At 42.4% G+C, this 21,739-nt stretch overlaps 1 protein-coding gene across 1 annotated transcript in view; it reads left to right on the top strand.

The window, feature by feature from the left end:
• LOC139380640 (follistatin-related protein 1-like) overlaps positions 1-21,739 on the top strand; it is a 60,669-nt gene that overhangs the window by 13,067 nt on the left and 25,863 nt on the right. Inside the window, exon 3 of the mRNA XM_071123531.1 lies at positions 18,230-18,331. Within this exon, the coding sequence (XP_070979632.1) occupies positions 18,230-18,331 (102 nt within the window). The remainder of the gene's footprint in view (positions 1-18,229; positions 18,332-21,739) is intronic.

Below are 21,739 nucleotides of genomic sequence, written 5' to 3'. Positions count from 1 at the left end.
TAATACTAAAATTCCCTGTCTTAGGTCAGTTAGGATCACCACTTTATTTTAAGCATGTGAAATGTCAGAATAATAGTAGAGAATTATTTATTTCAGCTTTTGTTTCTTTCATCACATTCCCAGTGGTTCAGAAGTTTACATACACTCAATTAGTATTTGGTGTCATTTGGAAGTATGCTTGGAGTCATTGTACATTTGGAAGACCCATTTGCGACCAAGCTTTAACTTCCTGACTGATGTCTTGAGATGTTTCTTCAATATATCCACATAATTTTCCTGCCTCATTGTACCATCTATTTTGTGAAGTGCACCAGTCCCTCTTGCAGCAAAGCACCCCCACAACATGATGCTGCCACCCCCGTGCTTCACGGTTGGGATGGTGTTCTTCAGCTTGCAAGCCTCCCCCTTTTTCCTCCAAACAAAACGATGGTCATTATGGCCAAACAGTTCTAATTTTGTTTCCTCAGACCAGAGGACATTTCTCCAAAAAGTATGATCTTTGTTCCCATTTGCAGTTACAAACCGTAGTCTGGCTTTTATATGGTGGTTTTGGAGCAGGGGCTTCTTTCTTGCTTAGTGGTCGATGTAGGACTTGTTTTACTCTGGATATAGATAATTTTGTACCTGTTTCCTCCAGCATCTTCACACGGTCCTTTGCTGTTGTTCTGGGATTGATTTGCACTTCTCCTACCAAAGTACATTCATTTCTAGGAGACAGAACGCATCTTCTTCCTGAGCGGTATGACAGCTGCGTGGTCTCATGGTGTTTATACTTGCATACTACTGTTTGTAAAGATGATCGTGGTACCTTCAGGCATTTAGAAATTGCTCCCAAGGATGAACCAGACTTGTGGAGGTCTACAATTTTTGTTGATAGAATTTCAGGATCCAATTTGCTTCGTTTAAATCCCCAGGTACAGTAAATGCAGCCTCAGGATATGTGATTTCCAATTTGCAAAAAGTCCAGTGAAGATCTTTGAGGGCCGTTGTGGTATTGGCTTGAGGGGGGATATAGACCACTGTGGCTATTATTAACAAATGTAGGCTGTTACGGTATGTTATCCAGAGCATAGTTACCTGCAACTGTGCTGTCAGATTGTTCGTTTGTAAATTCAGAGCTTTTCACGTTCAGAGCCCACGCTGGACGCTCTGGCCAATAAGTAGGGTTGTTTCCCGAAAGCTCTGACCTCACAACCACAGTCAATGAACCAAGCTAACTGGCTAACATTGGCTAGCTACATCCAGACACATAATGAGTGAGCACCCCACTCTGACCATTTTAGTCACCCTAGCAGAGCTGGTTAAGCAGTTTTCATGTTATCCAGAGCATTGGTGACTGTAACAGTGCCCTGCAGTGCCTAGTTCCACTCCGATTCCCCAGGCGCTCTCTTTTGATGACTTCTGTAACCGTAATAGCCTTGGTTTCATGCATGTTAACATTAGAAGCCTCCTCCCTACGTGTGTTTTATTCACTGCTTTAGCACACTCTGCCAACCCAGATGTTCTAGCCGTGTCTGAATCCTGGCTCTGAAATGTTCATCCCTAACTACAACATTTTCAGACAAGATAGAACGGCCAAAGGGGGTGGTGTTGCAATCTACTGCAAAGATAGCCTGCAGAGTTCTGTCCTACTATCCAGGTCTGTACCCAAACAATTTGAACTTCTGCTTTTAAAAATCCACCTCTCTAAAAACAAGTCTCTCACCGTTGCCGCCTGCTATAGACCTCCCTCTGCCCCCAGCTGTGATCTGGACACCATATGTGAACTGATTGCCCCCCATCTATCTTCAGAGCTCATGCTGCTAGGCGACCTAAACTGGAACATGCTTAAAACCTCTTAGAACTACCCATCCCGGATCCGGGAGAATTGTCATCAACTACACTAATTAGCATAGCGCAACGGTCAAAAAATATTACTAGAAAATATTGATATTCATGAAATCACAAGTGAAATATAGTGAAACACAGTTTAGCCTTTTGTTAAATAAGCATGCCCCATTCAAGAAATTTAGAACCAGGAACAGATATAGCCCTTGGTTCTCTCTTTCGTGTCGTCTGAGATTTTCAAAGATTGGAAAGCAGCTGCGGTCATCCACCTCTTCAAGGTTGGGGACACTCTTGAGCCAAACTGCTACAGACCTATATCTATCCTACCCTGCCTTTCTAAGTTCCTCGAAAGCCAAGTCAACAAACAGATTACCGACCATTTTGAATCCCACCATACCTTCTCCGCTATGCAATCTGCTTTCAGAGCTGGTCATGGGTGCACCTCAGCCACGCTCAAGGTCCTAAACGATATCTTAACCGCCATCGATAAGAAACAGTACTGTGCAGCCGTATTCATTGACCTGGCCAATCCTTTCGACTCTGTCAATCACCACATCTTCATCGGCAGACTCGACAGCCTTGGTTTCTCAAATGATTGCCTCCTGGTTCACCAACTACTTCTCTGTTGTCCGGGCCTCTGGCAGTCTCTATGGGTGTGCCACAGGGTTCAATTCTTGGACCGACTCTCTTCTCGGTATACATTAATGACGTTGCTCTTGCTGCTGGTGAGTCTCTGATCCACCTCTACGCAGACGATACTATTCTGTATACATCTGGCCCTTCTTTGGACACTGTGTTAACAACCCTCCAGGCGAGCTTCAATGCCATACAACTCTCCTTCCGTGGCCTCCAATTGCTTTTGAATACAAGTAAAACTAAATGCAAGCTCTTCAATTGATCAATGCCTGCACCTGCCCGCCTGTCCAACATCACTACTCTGGATGGCTCTGACTTAGAATATGTGGACAACTACAAATACCTAGGTGTCTGGTTAGACTGTAAACTCTCCTTCCAGACTCACATCAAACATCTCCAATCCAAAGTTAAATCTAGAATTGGCTTCCTATGTCGCAACAAAGCATCCTTCACTCATGCTGCCAAACATACCCTTGTAAAACTGACCATCCTACCAATCCTCGACTTCGGCGATGTAATTTACAAAATAACCTCCAATACCCTACTCAATAAATTGGATACAGTCTATCACAGTGCCATCCGTTTTGTCACCAAAGCCCCATATACAGTGCCTTGCGAAAGTATTCGGCCCCCTTGAACTTTGCGACCTTTTGCCACATTTCAACCTCGTTCGGAGGTTAGTTAACACAGTGTCCAAAGAAGGGCCAGAAGTATACAGAATGGTGTCGTCTCCGTAGAGGTGGATCAGAGAATCACCAGCAGCAAGAGCGACATTATTGACATACAGTGCCTTGCGAAAGTATTCGGCCCCCTTGAACTTTGCGACCTTTTGCCACATTTCAGGCTTCAAACATAAAGATATAAAACTGTATTTTTTTGTGAAGAATCAACAACAAGTGGGACACAATCATGAAGTGGAACAACATTTATTGGATATTTCAAACTTTTTTAACAAATCAAAAACTGAAAAATTGGGCGTGCAAAATTATTCAGCCCCCTTAAGTTAATACTTTGTAGCGCCACCTTTTGCTGCGATTACAGCTGTAAGTCGCTTGGGGTATGTCTCTATCAGTTTTGCACATCGAGAGACTGAATTTTTTCCCCATTCCTCCTTGCAAAACAGCTCGAGCTCAGTGAGGTTGGACGGAGAGCATTTGTGAACAGCAGTTTTCAGTTCTTTCCACAGATTCTCGATTGGATTCAGGTCTGGACTTTGACTTGGCCATTCTAACACCTGGATATGTTTATTTTTGAACCATTCCATTGTAGATTTTGCTTTATGTTTTGGATCATTGTCTTGTTGGAAGACAAATCTCCGTACCAGTCTCAGGTCTTTTGCAGACTCCATCAGGTTTTCTTCCAGAATGGTCCTGTATTTGGCTCCATCCATCTTCCCATCAATTTTAACCATCTTCCCTGTCCCTGCTGAAGAAAAGCAGGCCCAAACCATGATGCTGCCACCACCATGTTTGACAGTGGGGATGGTGTGTTCAGGGTGTTGCTTTTACGCCAAACATAACTTTTTGCATTGTTGCCAAAAGGTTCAATTTTGGTTTCATCTGACCAGAGCACCTTCTTCCACATGTTTGGTGTGTCTCCCAGGTGGCTTGTGGCAAACTTTAAATAACACTTTTTATGGATATCTTTAAGAAATGGCTTTCTTGCCACTCTTCCATAAAGGCCAGATTTGTGCAATATACGACTGATTGTTGTCCTAAGGACAGAGTCTCCCACCTCAGCTGTAGATCTCTGCAGTTCATCCAGAGTGATCATGGGCCTCTTGGCTGCATCTCTGATCAGTCTTCTCCTTGTATGAGCTGAAAGTTTAGAGGGACGGCCAGGTCTTGGTAGATTTGCAGTGGTCTGATACTCCTTCCATTTCAATATTATCGCTTGCACAGTGCTCCTTGGGATGTTTAAAGCTTGGGAAATCTTTTTGTATCCAAATCTGGCTTTAAACTTCTTCACAACAGTATCTCGGACCTGCCTGGTGTGTTCCTTGTTCTTCATGATGCTCTCTGCGCTTTTAACGGACCTCTGAGACTATCACAGTGCAGGTGCATTTATACGGAGACTTGATTACACACAGGTGGATTGTATTTATCATCATTAGTCATTTAGGTCAACATTGGATCATTCAGAGATCCTCACTGAACTTCTGGAGAGAGTTTGCTGCACTGAAAGTAAAGGGGCTGAATAATTTTGCACGCCCAATTTTTCAGTTTTTGATTTGTTAAAAAAGTTTGAAATATCCAATAAATGTCGTTCCACTTCATGATTGTGTCCCACTTGTTGTTGATTCTTCACAAAAAAATACAGTTTCATATCTTTATGTTTGAAGCCTGAAATGTGGCAAAAGGTCGCAAAGTTCAAGGGGGCCGAATACTTTCGCAAGGCACTGTACTACCCACCACTGCGACCTGTACGTTCTCATTGGCTGGCCCTCGCTTCATACTCGTCGCCAAACCCACTGGCTCCAGCTCATCTACAAGACCCTGCTAGGTAAAGTCCCCCCTTATCTCAGCTCGCTGGTCCCCATAGCAGCACCCACCTGTAGCACACGCTCCAGCAGGTATATCTCTCTGGTCACCCCCAAAACCAATTCTTCCTTTTGCAGCCTCTACTTCCAGTTCTCTGCTGCCAATGACTGGAACGAACTACAAAAATGTCTAAAACTGGAAACACTTATCTCCCTCACTAGCTTTAAGCACCAGCTGTCAGTGCAGCTGACAGATTACTGCACCTGTACATAGGTGCATAGTTAAATAAGGGTGAAATAGGCCTCCCGGGTGGCGCAGTGGTTAAGGGCGCTGTACTGCAGCGCCAGCTGTGCCATCAGAGTCCCTGGGTTCGCGCCCAGGCTCTGTTGTAACCGGCCGCGACCGGGAGGTCCGTGGGGCGACGCACAATTGGCCTAGCGTCGCCCGGGTTAGGGAGGGCTTGGTCGATAGGGGTGTCCTTGTCTCATCGTGCACCAGCGACTCCTGTGGTGGGCTGGGCGCAGTGTGCGCTAACCAAGGTGGCCAGGTGCACAGTGTTTCCTCCGGCGCATTGGTGCGGCTGGCTTCCGGGTTGGATGCGTGCTGTGTTAAGAAGCAGTGCGGCTTGGTTGGGTTGTGTATCGGAGGACGCATGACTTTCAACCTTCGTCTCTCCCGAGCCCGTACGGGAGTTGTAGCGATGAGACAAGATAGTAGCTACTACAACAATTGGATACCACGAAATTGGGGAGAAAAAGGGGTTAAAAAAAAATAAAAAAAAATAAATAATAATAATTAATAAAAATAAAGGTGAAATAAATAAGTAAAAATAAATATTCAACTGGTGTTGAGCGTTCATGTCTTTTGTTAAGACATGTAGCTAGCTAGCTAAACAATGGACCATGATCACAACTCTCTACCCTTTGATGTTACTACCCTACCTGAATCTGCAGGTAGGTTCTATGGCTATAACTAGTCAAGCAAATGTGTCTGAGATACGAAGAATAAGATCATACACAACGTTACCTAGCGACCCAGCCAGCTAACGTTAGCTAGCTAACAGTACACTTGAAATTAAGCCACGTTCTGTCAAAATTAGAAATGTGTAATATCTGAAACTAAACAAACTAGGCTCGTAATTGAACAATTGTATTTGTATTTACAGATGGAATACAAGTTTGATATTAAGGCACATGAACTTCACATGTTCGAGAAGGCATTTCTGCCAAGAAACACATTTTGATAAAAATAAATGTTTTATGTTCAAATAGCTCTCCTGTGAAGTCATGACTTGGAACATATGCCTAGTTTCCTGAATAGGGTCACGTTAGCACATCGTTACAACACTGTACATAGACATAATATGACATTTGAAATGTCTCTATTCCTTTGAAACTTTTGTTAGTGTAATGTTTACAGTTCATTTTTTATTGTTTATTTCTCTTTCATTTGATATCTATTTCACTTGCTTTGGCAATGTAAACGTATGTTTCCCATGCCAATAAAGCCCTTTGAATTGAATTGAGAGAGACAGAGTGTGTGCCAGTGTTTTATGGCCATGTTGTGTGATCTCCTCACTCTTGTCTAGTCATGAAAGGAATCCTCATTAACCAGCTGTACTGCTCTCTTATCCTCATCAGAGACACAGAAACACAGAAACACACGCACACGCGGTACAAAGACGTCATGCCTCACTGCCTCCTATGGTTGCTTTATAACACCATCCTCTCTCTCTCTCTCTAGCCTCTCTTTTCTGTAGCTAGCTCCATCTCGTGTGTGTGTGTGTCGTGGGATAGGACCAGGCACAAAGATAGCACTTGGCAGCATGCCCAAACATCGGGCCCAAATTGGCGGGCAATTAATACCAAGCAGAGCCCTGGGAGACACATACAGCCTAATTTCAGTGCAGCTTCAATATGAAATGGTTTATGACACAATACTTCAATGTAGAAAATGAACATGGACCTATCCGACTCGGCGGAACACTTGAATTGACACAGTGTATTGAACTTTGATGATATCCGTGGTCTCCAACATGCATCTGAACATTCCAGTCCCCAAAATGGCTGTCCATTCTACATATTCCAACCTATACTGTAGAGGTCTGCAAACAGGCCCACTTCCTTTGCCAAACACACTTTCAGCCATTAGCCCTGACTGTGGCCCCATGGAGGGAGTAGTGTCTGGGGCAGGGAAACTATTCCTCTGGTCTGGGCCTGGGTCTGAGCCCTCCCACCCAGACAGACTGGAGGGCTGCCAAGAACAGGCAGTGAGAGAAGTGGGGTGGAGAGAGGGGGAGAGAGAGAGGGATTGAGAAGGGAGGATAAGGGAGAGAGGGGCAAGGTGGGGAGCTGGTAAGGAGAGAAAGGATAATTTACAACAAAAATAAGAGATTTTCACATAAAGAGGGAGACAGGAAAGAAGGAAAGGTGAGGGTATGGATAATGAGTTCGACACAAAATCAGCTCAAGAGAGATGGACAGAGAAAGAAAGAGAAGCCTCCTCCTTGGATTTAGCAATGGAAATGGAGGCAACAGGACAGAGGTGTCATTGTCCTGACTGTGCCATGTGCCCACTGTGTTAGGTTGGGCAGTGGTGGCACTCTGATTTTGTTTTTCTGCTCAATTTCGTGGTATCCAATTGGTAATTACAGTCTTGTCTCATCGCTGCAACTCCCGTACGGACTCGGGAGAGGTGAAGGTTGAGAGCCTTGCGTCCTCCGAAACACAACCCAACCAAGCCACACTGCTTCTTGACACAATGCCCACTTAACCCGGAAGCCAGCCGCACCAATGTGTCGGAGGAAACACCATACAGCTGGCAACCGTGTCAGCATGCACTGCGCCTGGTCTGCCACAGGAGTCGCTGGTGCGAGATGGGACAAGGACATCCCTGCCGGCCAAACCCGGACAACGATGGGCCAATTGGTGGCACTCTGTTTTAGGGACTTTATTTTCTTGGTGACATTGTAACAGCCAGCAGATGTGCCTATAAGCTCAGGCCATGACAACTTCCTGACTAACAGCTTTCATTATTGTTTTTCTTTCACTCTTTCTTCTCAGTATTTCGTTTGCTATTTCTTTTTCTCTATTCCTTCCTACAGCTCTCTCCCTGCTTTCATCTCTCTCGCATTCTCTCCCTCCCTCTTTTTCTCTAACCCCCCATCTTTCTCTCTCTCGCTCTCTCACCCTACCTCTCTCACCCTTTCTCTCTTTCACCCTTGCTCTGTTTCTCTCTCTCAACCTATTTCTTTCCCTCTTTCCCCCTTCTCACCCTCTCTCTCCATTTGTCTTTGTTTTCTGTTCCTTTTTGACACGATCTTGAATCTCATGGACTTAAGGGATATGGAATGTGCAGCTTTATAATGACATCACACAGGATTCCATTCCAGATACGTGCATAAGAAAACATCTCCAAGAAACAAATACAGATCAATACACGATGCTATTTTCTCTCGCTCCATTTGGCCAGAGAACCAGACACAAACACCGGTCTGTGGCCATGTCCGAAGTCTGTCTCGCCTACTACTTCCTAAAATGACATACTATGTACTAATCGTACTGCATACTATTTAGCATGTATTGTTTAGTAAAAACGAATGCAGTAAGCAAAAAAATGTCAACATACTGTCTCATACATACTGAGATGTGTAGTCAATTGTGCAATTGCGTTGATTCCTGGCATTCTGTTTTTTTGACACAATACTGAATGGGGAGAGAACCTAAGGGTGTGCCAGATATAGGGAAGTTAATAAGTGAGGTAATGGAGTCCAGGTGTGCCTCATGATGACGTGCAGGTGCGCGTAATGATGGATCCCAGTACCGATGGAGATCGACTACCAGAGGGGAGGAGCGGGAGTAGACGTGACACATACTGAAAATATATGCATTTCATTTCAAATCTTTTATTTCAGATACCCAAAATGCCTGCTATTTAGAACGCAAGTACAAGTATTCAGACACGGCCAATGTGTATGGAACAAAGACTACCAGAGAGCCTGTGTGTATGGATGTCATTTCTCTCTGTAACTGTTTCTTATATTACCCTGTTTCCTCATCACATCACTACATACTGGTCACTCCTCTCTCACTCCAATATAAATGCATGGAATAGGAACCAGGCGTTTCATCTCAGAGGAGGATGAGAAATCCCTGTCATGCTGTAGTGTGGTGTCTAATGCACTGCAAGTCATTTCAGTTCACTACTGGTCGCTCAGCAGGGGTTCCCTCCATAACTCCTTTAAATTGAACTCAGTGGAGTAAAGGTATGATGAAAGCCTGATTAGTTGGAACTTAGGCTCAAAAGTGTGAAGATCCATGTGCAGTCTTTGTAGGATACAGGTCTGTTTCAGGATAATTAAAAGTAGACATTTAGAAATTAAGGAGCTGTCATTGAAAAAAAAATATTCCTCCAAATTATTATAAAACGTTCTAATTAAAACTGCTGTAAAGTATTTTTTCCTCTGGGCTATCCTCCAATGTGTCCCTTCGCCGAGCAGAGAGGTCCTCTCCTCTCTTCTCTCTCTGGCCTGGTTTGGACTGGGTCTGAGTTGTGTGCATAGGCTAGGACAACCCTGGGGAGGCTGGGAGTTGTGTAGAGAAGCAGGGAGGGGAGGGATATAGGAAACGGGGACGGAGGAGGGAGTTTGGGGGAACGTCCCTCTTACCCAGATATTTATGAGATTTTGGCTCCGGAGAAACCCCAATAGACATTGACAGAGGCACAGTTGAGCACCCAACCAATCTCTACTTGTTCTCTCTTCCCCTCTTGGTCTGACTCTTTTCCTCCCTCCCTTCCTCTTTCTCCCCCTCTCTTCAGATTATTTTGCCACGCTCCCTTTTATTCATATTCTTACCCTCTCTACAGTATGTACAGTACCTTTCCTTCATGATCTTTTTTTCCCTCGCTCTCCTTTCCACCCCCCCCCCCCCCCCCTGTTGGAGTTTAATAAGAAACATGTGTCTGAGAGCAATGAATGTTTCATTGGGAGGGGTGTATAGGCATGATGTCATCCATGGTGAGCTGCAGAGAGTCTGTGAGCCATTATGTTTAAACTCCCCTTACACATTTCTGTAAAGGGGTGTATGTGTATGGGCATTGGTTTGTTAATTCAAATTATAAACTGGGTGGTTCGAGCACTGAATGCTGATTGGTTGACAGCCGTGGTATATCAGACCGTATACCATGGGTATGACAAAACATGTATTTTTACTGCTCTAATTACAATGGTAACCAGTTTATAATAGCAATAAGGCGCCTTGGGGGTTTGTGGTATATGGCCAATGTACAGTACCACGACTATCTGCTGTATCCAGGCACTCCGCCTTGCATTGTTCGTAAGAACAGCCTTTAGTCGTTGTATATTGGCCATATATACCACACCCCGTCATGCCTTATTGCTTAAGTATAGCATTGATTAACACTAATCTCACTGGCCTTTTACTGTGGTTGCGGTTAGCAATACTGTTGTTTTAAAGGTAGTTACAGATTCTGTTGCAGGTGAAAAGAGAGAGAGCAGAGAAGGAGTCGGGGGATGGGTTTTATCCTTGCTTTAAACTGGCTATCAATGTTCTGTATGCTAATGAGTGCAGTGGTGCATCCTGGGAAGGGACTAATGGAGGTGGGAAAGTGACCCCAAAACAGGAAGCATCAATCCAACTGCTGACTCACGTGGAAGCACGCGTCCAACGAGAAAGTAAACCAGTCGCAGAAGTAATCCCATTTTATGAAATTAAACCCCCACTGTGAAGTGTGGGTGTACACTGGTTTCTTCTAACTATGTCACCTCCCATTCCATATGCGGTGCTATTATGGTGCTATGTTATATCATACTTCCTGCTCTAATGATCTGTGTTTGCAGGCTCGCAGGCCGCCAGGGTTTCCGTTAGCCGGCAATTGCTGGCTTTTAGAGAAAAACATTTTTAAGCCGATAAATAAAACTGTTGGCGGCCAAAAAATGACCTGGTGAAAAATAAATCCCAATGCAAAATAATGCTTTTTATTCATTGATGTAAATACCAGTCGATGTAAATACATTTGACCATCATGCTTATCGATCTATAGGTAAATTTGCATAATATATTGGAATAAAATTGGCCTGTGTGTATTTTCGTTAGTCATCATGTATCATTTATCCAACACAACTATCACATGTGCACAGCATACAGAGCCTATTTTGAGCTGGATTTCTCCTGCAGCTCCTCAGCTTGTTGCTGTTGGAATAAAACATGTGCTTTTATAAGCCCATTCATTGGCAACAATTCTGAATGCAATTGTGTTAGAAAACTGTTTTGGTGCTCGGTTAAAAAAAGCTAGGCCTACTATTGTTATTTCTCAACTGGTAATTGAAGCCTGGCTCGTTCACCATTCAAGTGCAGGCAACAGACTATCAGCGCATTACCCACCACTTTACAATGTGAGCTTGAAGCCAAATGCATTTTGAAAACATACTTCATTGTTTGAAAACTGAATGGTTGTTTTTTTCATATTATTTTTAAATAGCTTACTGTGAGGAACTCTAATTATAATATATTATAATTCGCTAAGGATGTTAAAAAAAAAACATTTTCCGAGCAGTTGGCCAGGTACTGCTATGCGCGCTCAGGAGCGTGCTCCCTCAACATTATCAGAGAAACCAGACAGAGTCTCATTGCTCACACTGAGCACTCCAAATATAAGACAATGAACATTTATTTATTTATTAAATAAACCAAAACTTGTTTCTCACAAGTGTAGTAGGTTGTGAACTCTGCAAAAAAAGAAGAAAATCCACAACTGGAATGAGAACAGTCAATGTTCATATTCATTATTATTTCATACATGCATTAACATTACTACAGAGATGACCTCTTCACACATCAACACTATTCATGGGTTGCACGTTTCATCAATTAACATTATTATGAAGACTGATGCCCCACAAAGGGTGGCTACTTTGAAGAATCTCAAATATAAAATATATTTAGATTTGTTTAACATTTTCTGGGTTACTACATAATTCCATATGTGTTATTTCATAGTTTTGATGTCTTCACTATTATTCTACAATGTAGAAAATAGTAAAACTAAAGAAAAACTCTGGAATGAGTAGGTGTTTCCAAACTTTGACTGGTACTGTATGTATATTACTTATATGTTTTATATGGGCATACGGGGCCTTCAGAAAGTATTCATACCCCTCAACGTATTCCACATTTTATTACATGACAACCTGAATTCAAAATGTATTCAATATTTTTTTTCTCACACATCTACACACAATAACCCATAGTGACGAAGTGAAAACATGTTTTTAGACATTTCTGCAAATGTATTGAAAATGAAATACAGCTAAATTAATGTACATACGTTTTCACGCCCCTGAGTCCTTATATGTTAGAATGGGCTTTGGCAGTGAATACAGCTGTGAGTCTTTCTGGATAAGTCTCTAAGAGCTTTCCACACCTGGATTGTACAATATTTGCATAATATTATTTTAAAAATTCTTCAAGATCTGTCAAGTTGGTTGTTGATCATTGCTAGACAGCCATTTTCAAGTCTTGCCATAGAGTTTCAGTATAAGTCAAAACTGTAACTAGGCCACTCAGGAACATTCAATGTTGTCTTGGTAAGTAACTCCAGTGTTTATTTAGACTTGTGTTTTAGGTTATTGCCCTGCTGAAAGGTGAATTTGTCTCCCGGTGTCTATTGACAAGCCGACTGTACCAGGTTTTCCTCTAGGACTTTACCTGTGCTTAGCTCTATTCTGTTTCTTTTTATTCTAAAAAAACTCCCTAGTCTTTGCCAATGACAAGCATGGGGTGGCAGGTAGCCTAGTGGTTAGAGTGTTGGACTAGTAACTGAAAGGTTGCAAGATCAAATCCCTGTGTTGATAAGGTAAAAATCTATCATTCTGCCCCTGAACAAGACTGTTAACCCACTGTTCCTAGGCTGGGACTATTGAAAATAAGAATATATTCTTAACTGACTTGCCTAGTTCAATTTAAAAAAATACCCATAACATGATGCAGCCACCACCATGCTTGAAAATATGAAGAGTGGTACTCTGTGACATATTGGATTTGCCCCAAACGTAACTCTTTGTGTTCAGGACATAAAGTAAAGTGCAGACCTCTCACCCATCCCCACTTTTTCTTCCAGTTTCTGACTCTTTTTCTACAGCTCAATTCCTATCATTTCTCCCTCTCTGTCCTCTCCTTCTCCCATCAGTCTTTTTCTTCCTATGAAGAGTGGCACTCAGTGATGTGTTGTGTTGGATTTGTCCTAAACATAACACTTTGTATTCTGTATTCAAGACATAAAGTACATTTCTTTGCCACATTTTTTATAGTTTTACTTTGGTGTTAATTGCAAACAGGATGCATGTTTTGGAATATTCTTATTCTGTACAGTCGTCATTTTTTTCACTCTGTCAATTAGATTAGTATTGTGAAGTAACTACAATGTTGTTGTTCCATCCTCAGTTTTTGCCTATCACAGGCATTATATTTTTAAGTCACCATTGGCCTCATGGTGAAATCCCTGAGAGGTTTTCTTCCTCTCCGGCAACTTAGTTAGTAAGGATGCCTGTATCTTTGTAGTGACTGGGTGTATTGGTACACCATGTAAGGTGTAATTAATAACTTCACCATGTTCAAAGAAATATTCAATGTCTGATTTTGTTTTATTTTTACCCATCCACCAATAGGTGCCCTTCTTTGTGAGGCATTGGAAAACCTCCATGGTCTTCGTGGTTGAAACTTTGTCCAATCCCGGGCAGTGTCACAATCGATCATGACCGAGAGTCCCATAAGGCGGCACACAATAGGCCCAGCACCGTCCGGGTTAGGGGAGGGTTTGGCTGTGGGGGCTTTACTTGGCTCATCGTGCTCTAGCGACTCCTTGTGGCGGTCCGGACGCCTGCAGGCTGATACGGTCGTCAGTTGAACAGTGTTTCCTCCGACACATTGGTGCGGCTGGCTTCCGGGTTAAGCGGGCGAGTGTTCAAAAGAGCGGTTTGGTGTTTTGAGGAATGCTTGACTCAACCTTCGCCTCTCCTGAGCCCGTTGGGGAGTTGCAGCAATGAGAAAAGATCGTAATTGGATATCACGAAATTGGGGAGAAAGATATATTTAAAAATCCACTGCTCGACTGAGGGACCGTGTCAATATTTATGTGTAAATAAATGTAAATGTTGGGTACAAAGATGAGGTAGTCATTCAAAAATCAGGATAAATAGGTGTGAGTTATTATTTGACTTGTTAAGCAAATATTTAGTCCTGATTTGTTTTCGGCTTGCCATAACAAATGGGTTGAATACTTACTGACTCCAGACATTTCAGCTTTTCATTTCTAATAAAAATGTATTACATGGCTTATAGAGTGACGGAGAATGGTAGAGAAGAGCTGTGATGTCTGAATACACTTCCCTCACCTGGAGATAGAGAGAGATATGAAGGAAGGGACTAGTGAGATTGTAGTGCCTCAAAATGTTTAAAGGCTGATCAATATACATTCATAAGCAAATCATTAATCACACTCAGACAGCTCTGATTTCCGATTGGCTCAGTTGGGGTTTATTATTGGCCAATCATTAATCACCCAGACAGCTCTTGGCTGCTATTGGCTCAGATTGGACAGATTGTGTTTTACGTTATCAGTTCAAATAAACAAAGGCCATTACTTAACTCAATAGCCTCAGTGTGTGTGTGCATGCATGCATGTGTATGCTAGTTGTGTATATGAATGTATATCTTTCTGGTATGACTGTAATCCTAGGTGATGCTTGACCTTCTCCCTGTCAATAGGACAGTAAGACATGCGTCTCTCTGAGCCTCACATCCCCTGTCACCATAGAAACTCCCCATTCAGAGCTGGTGGAACAAAAACTGCTCTCTCTTAGCTAAAATGAAAGGTGGTCCTGCAGGCGATATTTGGAGAGGTGTAGCTGGAGCTAGACTAAACTAAGCAACATCAGCACATCCATTACTCTGCTAGGGTTATCAGAGAGAGAGACTGCAGGTTTCAACAGGCTCCTCTCTCTGGTCTCTGGCCATCTGTAGCTAACTGTCTGAATGGACCACTACTCCACCAACCCTCATGGAGGCATTTGAAGAAGTTTTATAGTATGACCTCAGCTGTGGTTTGTGTGGAAGGGGGATGTGTGAGTGTGTTTTAACTTTTACACCAAACAGGGTTGTGTGTGTGTGTGTATATGCCTTTCCACCAAATGAACAGACTGGTTGTCTCTCAGGTAAGGGTCAGTAGTTAGTACATTACAATAGGCTGTTTAGCCCCCTCCTCTCTCTCTCAGGTAAGGGTCAGTAGTTAGTACATTGCAATAGGCTGTTTAGCCCCCTCCTCTCTCTCTCAGGTAAGGGTCAGTAGTTAGTACATTACAATAGGCTGTTAAGCCCCCTCCTCTCTCAGGTAAGGGTCAGTAGTTAGTACACTACAATAGGCTGTAGCCCCCTCCTCTCTCTCTCAGGTAAGGGTCAGTAGTTAGTGCACTACAATAGGCTGTTTAGCCCCCTCCTCTCTCTCTCAGGTAAGGGTCAGTAGTTGGTACACTACAACAGGCTGTATTGCCCCCATATGACCTCCATGTTAGCCTGTCATTAGTTTCCTAAAGGCTGATTGGAGAGATGGCAGGTCACAGGAGCCTTCAGGGATTTCTCCCACATTCCATGACTCACCCACACGCACGCGCTAACACAACACACAGGGGAGGGAGGAGAGCGAAGAACAGGGGACCCGAGGAGGGGTGGGGTAAGAATTACATATGGGAACGTATGGGACCATGGGAACGGGCCCAAAGGAAAACACAGCTCAGACTCCAGATGTGGATACACCCTGTTTTAAACACACACACACTCACACACACACAGTGAAAATGGGGAGGGAGGGGGTAGTAGGGAGGGCTGTAAGGCTACTCCCAGAGCTGTGCTTGGCAGCTGGTGATTGGCTGGCCTGTTGCTCATAATGAACTGGACTTGGCAAGTATACTGCCCTTGTTTCAGGAGAGACAAAGGCACAGAAATAGAGAAACAACGGAAAGAAAGAGCAATAGAAACATTTACAAGTATAAAGAGAATGAATAAAACCAAAGACTGTTAGTGTGTGTTCTGTATGAGGTCATATCTTCTCCACAGAATACATATACAGTTAGTATTTTCCTACTATTCACACACACACACAGCTCTTCTATCCTTGTGGTGACCTAGAATGTATTTACATTAAAGATCATATTGTCCCTAACCCCAAACCCCTAACCGTAACCCAAACCTAACCACTAACCCCTTACTTACCCTTATGTTATTTCTAACCCTAATTGTAAACCTAAGCCTAACGCATCAGCTTAAAATTGCCTTTGTCCTCATGGGGATGTGGGAAATGTTCCCACAAGGGAGACCTTTTCCATGTTTAACTATCTTTGTGGGGACTTTTGGAGAATTTCGGTCCCCACAGCGATGCCATCACGAATCAGTACACTACACTCAAGTTCCCGAGTTGCGCAGCGGTCTTAGGCACTGCATCTCAGTGCTAGAGGCATCACTACAGACACCCTGGTTCAAATCCAGGCTGTATCACAACCAGCTGTGATTGGGAGTCCCATAGGGTGGCAAACAATTGGTCCAGGTTTGTAGGCTGTCATTGTAGGCTGTCATTGTAAATATGAATTTGTTCTTAACTGACTTATTACTAATATAAGAATTGTCCCTATCGCTACATTGTGTTGGCTAAGGCTTTTACTACAGGCCACTTCCTGTTTACACTATGTCGTTTCTTGAGGTGAGCATGACGTAGTTGACATGGTAACTAACAGCTGCCACAAACAGGAATTAATGTGAGAGACCTTCACTCAGGTAGAAATAGAGAGAACCTGTCTGTGCTCTGTTGGAAGGGAACTGCTTTGGCCCCATTTAAGGACAATTACCCGTTGTCATGGCAATGAGATAGCCACCGTGTCTTCTGGGAGTTTGTAACAAAAATTGTGCCCCTCTAGTAAGGCAGTTATCAGCATGCATGTTTGTATATTTGTTTGCCCCTATTAGGCCAGTAATACCACATATCAGTTCAATTAGTACAGTATTCTCACTAACAGGTGCAACAAATATAGCCCCTTACAAGGCATGACTCTAAATATGTTAAGGAGCCAGCGATTCTTTCCCTTCCAACAACATTTTACCATAATGCACCATAATTCACAGTATGTTGCTGTGAATATACAGCAGAACAGGTAATACTAGGCTTTACTGTAAAATTGTATAGCAGTGTAGTGGAATGCCGTTGAGCCCCCATAATGTGTTGCTCTTTACAGTACTGTACGTTAATATATAATTACAGTAGATAGCTGTACATTTTTTGCCGTAAATTCACAAGCAATTTGTTACAGTGTGTGCGTGTGTGTGTGTGCGTGTTTGTGTGCGTGTTTTTGTGCGTGTTTGTGTGCGTGTGTGTGTTTGCTGAATGTTTCATGTGATTGCGTCAGCGAAACTGATAGTATCCTGATAGGGAGTGTGATAGGAGCCCACTGAAACTCACCCTACATGTGAAACCACTCATTCTATTCTGAAGAACACTGGCTCTTCTGAGAATGGGGCAACAGTGACGCCTTGTGTCTGAGACATGTAAATGCTGTATTTTTTCCTGTGTGTTTGTGGGGGGGGGGGGGGGGGGGGGGCGTGCATATACAACAAAATACAACTGCAAATGCCCCTAAAGACCAATGTATCAAAATTAAATATAATATACTTTTGCAAAGTATTGTACTTAATTACTATACATGTATTTTGTAGAACAGCAACAACATTCTCATTAACGGTTTCAGAAACTTCTTACTTTCTATGACTGTGATATGTTGTTATTTATATACCTTAGTTGAATGAGTTTTCACTCTGGATAAGAGCATCTGCTAAATTACCAAAATGTATATGTGAAAATTAACAACTACAAAGCACACTGGGTATTGTCATTGGCCTTGTTTTGGGGTGGAGATCATTCGAGTAATACACAGCATTCTTTGAAATTATACATTTTTACAAATATATTTATATTTAGTTAGCTATAAAGAAATAGGATACAAATTACAGCTTTCCAATGTATCTTCTTACAAAATACATTGGAATGTAAGTTCAGCCCAGTGCAATACAACATACAGAATACTCAGAAGTAATTATAATACCTATTTAAAATACATGTAACAGAAGTACTACCCATCTGTGTGTGTTTGTGCTGACAGTGTGCTCATGTGCCAAGGCTGTGTGTTTGTTTTCAGCACTAACAATGTGTGTTTTCTCTTTCGTCAGGAGGTGCAGAGTAAGAGTAAAGTGTGTGCCAATGTGTTTTGTGGAGCAGGAAGAGAGTGTGTCGTCACTGAGAAGGGAGAGCCCAGCTGCTTGTGTATAGAGGTGAGGCGTGTGTGTGTGAGTGTGTGTGTGTTCATTATCAGGACCACAAGTCACCAGAATGTCCCGACAAGGTCGGAAACCAAGAAAATGTTTGAAAAGTCAGGACCTTTTTCATGTGACTCACATCAACAGTGGCACTCAGCTCAATTTTTTTTTAAAGGGTTAGATCAGCTTTAATATTGCAGATAGATTGTGGCTTCTATCAGTGCATATTTTCCAATCCCCCATATATTATTTTAAATATAAACAGTAGCAGTCAAAAGTTTGGACACACCTACTCATTCAAGGGTTTTTCTTTATTTTACTATTTTCTACATTGCATAATAATAGTGAAGACATCAAAACTATGAAATAACACATATGGGATCATGTAGTAACCAAAAAAGTGTTACCCTTTTGTGTGTAGGGGGCAGTATTTTGGTTTTTGGCTAAAAAAAAACGTACCCATTTGAAACAGCCTATTTCTCAGTCCCAGAAACTAGAATATGCATATAATTGTCGGATTAGGATAGGAAACACTCTAAAGTTTCCAAAACTGTAACAATATTGTCTGTGAGTATAACAGAACTGATATTGCAGGTGAAAGCCTGAGGAAAATCCAATCAGGAAGTGCCTCTTATTTTGAAACCTCTCTGTTCCTATGCATGCCTATGCTCCATTTAAAGGGATATCAACCAGATTTCTTTTTCTATGGCTTCCCTAAGGTGTCGACAGTCTTTAGACATAGTTTCAGGCTTTTATTTTAAAAAATGGGTGTGAAGGATCACATTGCGTAAGTGGATAGGCGGGGGCTCTCAGAGTGAGTTTTGTGCAACTGAGTAAAGCGGCCATTGTTTCTCCCGCTGTTATTGAAAAAGCTACACACTCAGTTGATATATTATCGAATATATTATCGAAACTTTTACAGATGCACAATTGGGAGCATCCTGTCAGGATATTTCACTGCCTGGTACGGCAACTGCACCACCCACAACCGCAGGGCTCTTCAGGGTGGTGAGGTCTGCACAACGCATCACCGGGGGCAAACTACCTGCCACTCCTTTGTTGTCTCCACAGATGAACTCTAGAGCCCTGTCTGTCTTGGTGGTTCCAAACTGTTTTTGGGGACCATCAATGCTGCAGAAATGTTTTGGTACGCTTCCCCAGATCTGTACCTCGACACAATCCTGTATCAGAGCTCCACGGACAATTTCTTCGACCTCATGGCTTGGTTTTTGCGCTGACATGCACTGTCAACTGTGGAACCTTATATATAGTTGAAGTCGGAAGTTTACATACACTTAGGTGGGAGTCATTAAAACTTGTTTTTCAATCACTGTCTTGTTCACAAACTATAGTTTTGGCAAGTTTGTTAGGATTTCTACTTTGTGCATGACTCAAGTAATTTTTCCAACAATTGTCTACAGACAGATTATTTCACTTACAATTCACTGTATCACAATTCCAGTTAGTCAGAAGTTTACATACACTAAGTTGACTGTGCCTTTAAACAGCTTGGAAAATTCCAGAAAATCATGTCATGGCTTTAGAAGCTTCTTTTAGGGTAATTGACATCATTTGAGTCAATTAGAGGTGTACCTGTGGATGTATTTCAAGGCCTACGTTCAAACTCAGTGCCTCTTTGCTTGACATCATGGGAAAATCAAAAGAAATCAGCCAAGACCTCAGAAAATAAATTGTAGACCTCCACAAATCTGGTTCATCCTTGGGAGCAATTTCCAAATGCCTGAAGGTACCATGTTCATCTGTACAAACAATAGTGCACAAGTATAAACACCATGTGACCACGCAGCCGTCATACCACTCCAGAAGGAGACACGTTCTGTCTCCTAGAGATGAACGTACTTTGGTGCGAAAAGTGCAAATCAAGCCCAGAACAACAGCAAAGGATATTGTGAAGATGCTGGAGGTACAAAAGTATCTATATCCACAGTAAAAATAATCCTATATCGACATAACCTGAAAGGCCGCTCAGCAAGGAAGAAGCCACTGCTCCAAAATCGCCATAAAAAAGCAAGACTACAGTTTGCAACTGCACATGGGGAAAATATTGTACTTTTTGGAGAAATGTTTCGGCAGTTGTTGGTCTTCGCATTCCAGGTCAACATAATTCCTAGCTGCAGACTAGTAATTAGTATCGAAGATTTGCTCTTATTCTGTCGGTATCGATAGTCTCAGAGTTTAACCATTTCCCGCCGTGTAGCCAATACTCCGCGTGGTTTGGTTAGGAATTCAACAACCATTACAACCTTAGCTTATACTGAGGTTTTGTGGTCTCTACTCAAACCTTCTCCCCCTCGATGGTCGAGGTACATATGCTCAAGAGGATTTCTCCAGGTGGGGGTTTTGTTCGGAACAGTAGAAAAGGGCTGTCCCATTAGCCAGATCATGTCTGTGCTCACGGGGGCGGGCCAGTGACTAAGTTAAACTTTGAAGGGAATACAATTCTGTCACATTAATGGTTCAACATCACCTTACATAACTTCACAAATAGTTTCATCTTTACTCATTTTATACAATAATTAGTAATTAGACTCAAACCTCATAACGGAGGCTCCTGTATGAACAGAGTTATGGTAATGTGGCTGTATTGTCTTTCGTGAGGTCACAAAATGAAACAAAACGGACTGGGTCGTAGCTGGCTACTCCACCGACTGTTTACACATTCTCCAAAACATGGATATTGTTCAGTTCTCAAGTTCTGTGATGTAGAAGAAGTTCATTTGTTCTACTGTGAAACCCTCTCGCTATACTGCATGTATTCCGCTAGCGCCACCCCCCCCCCCCAACATTCTGCTGAAAAGGCAGCGCCGGATATTCAAAAATATACGTTTTAAATATTTAACTCTCACACATTGACAAGTCCAATACAGCAAATGAAAGATAAACATCTTGTTAATCTAACCATCGTGTCCGATTTTCTAAAAATGTTTTACAGCGAAAACACAACATATATTTATGTTAGATCACCAACAAATCCAAAAAACACACAGCCATTTTTCCCAGCCACTTTGACGAAAGATACATGTTTTACATATAATTAAAGATACACCGGTTCTTAATGCAACCGCTGTGTCAGATTTTTTTTTAAAGCATACCATGCAATAATCTAAAACGGCGCTAAGACGTAACAATATTTCTCCGCCATGTTGGAGTCAACAGAAATACGATATTACATCATAAATATTCCCTTACCATTGATGATCTTTCATCAGAAGGAGTCCTAGTGCAAGGAGTCCTAGTTCCACAATAATTCATTGTTTTGTTCCATAAGGTCCATTACTAGTGTCCAATTAGCTGCTTTTGCTAGCAGATTTAGCTCACATGTCCAAAAGCTGGCACTGGTCCAGGCGAACTCGGATGCAAACTTCAAAAAGTTATATTCCAGGTCGAATAAACTGGTCAAAC

Source organism: Oncorhynchus clarkii, chromosome 22, assembly GCF_045791955.1.
Source record: "Oncorhynchus clarkii lewisi isolate Uvic-CL-2024 chromosome 22, UVic_Ocla_1.0, whole genome shotgun sequence".
Lineage (NCBI taxonomy): Eukaryota > Metazoa > Chordata > Actinopteri > Salmoniformes > Salmonidae > Oncorhynchus > Oncorhynchus clarkii.
This window is presented reverse-complemented; position numbering and strand designations above follow the sequence as displayed.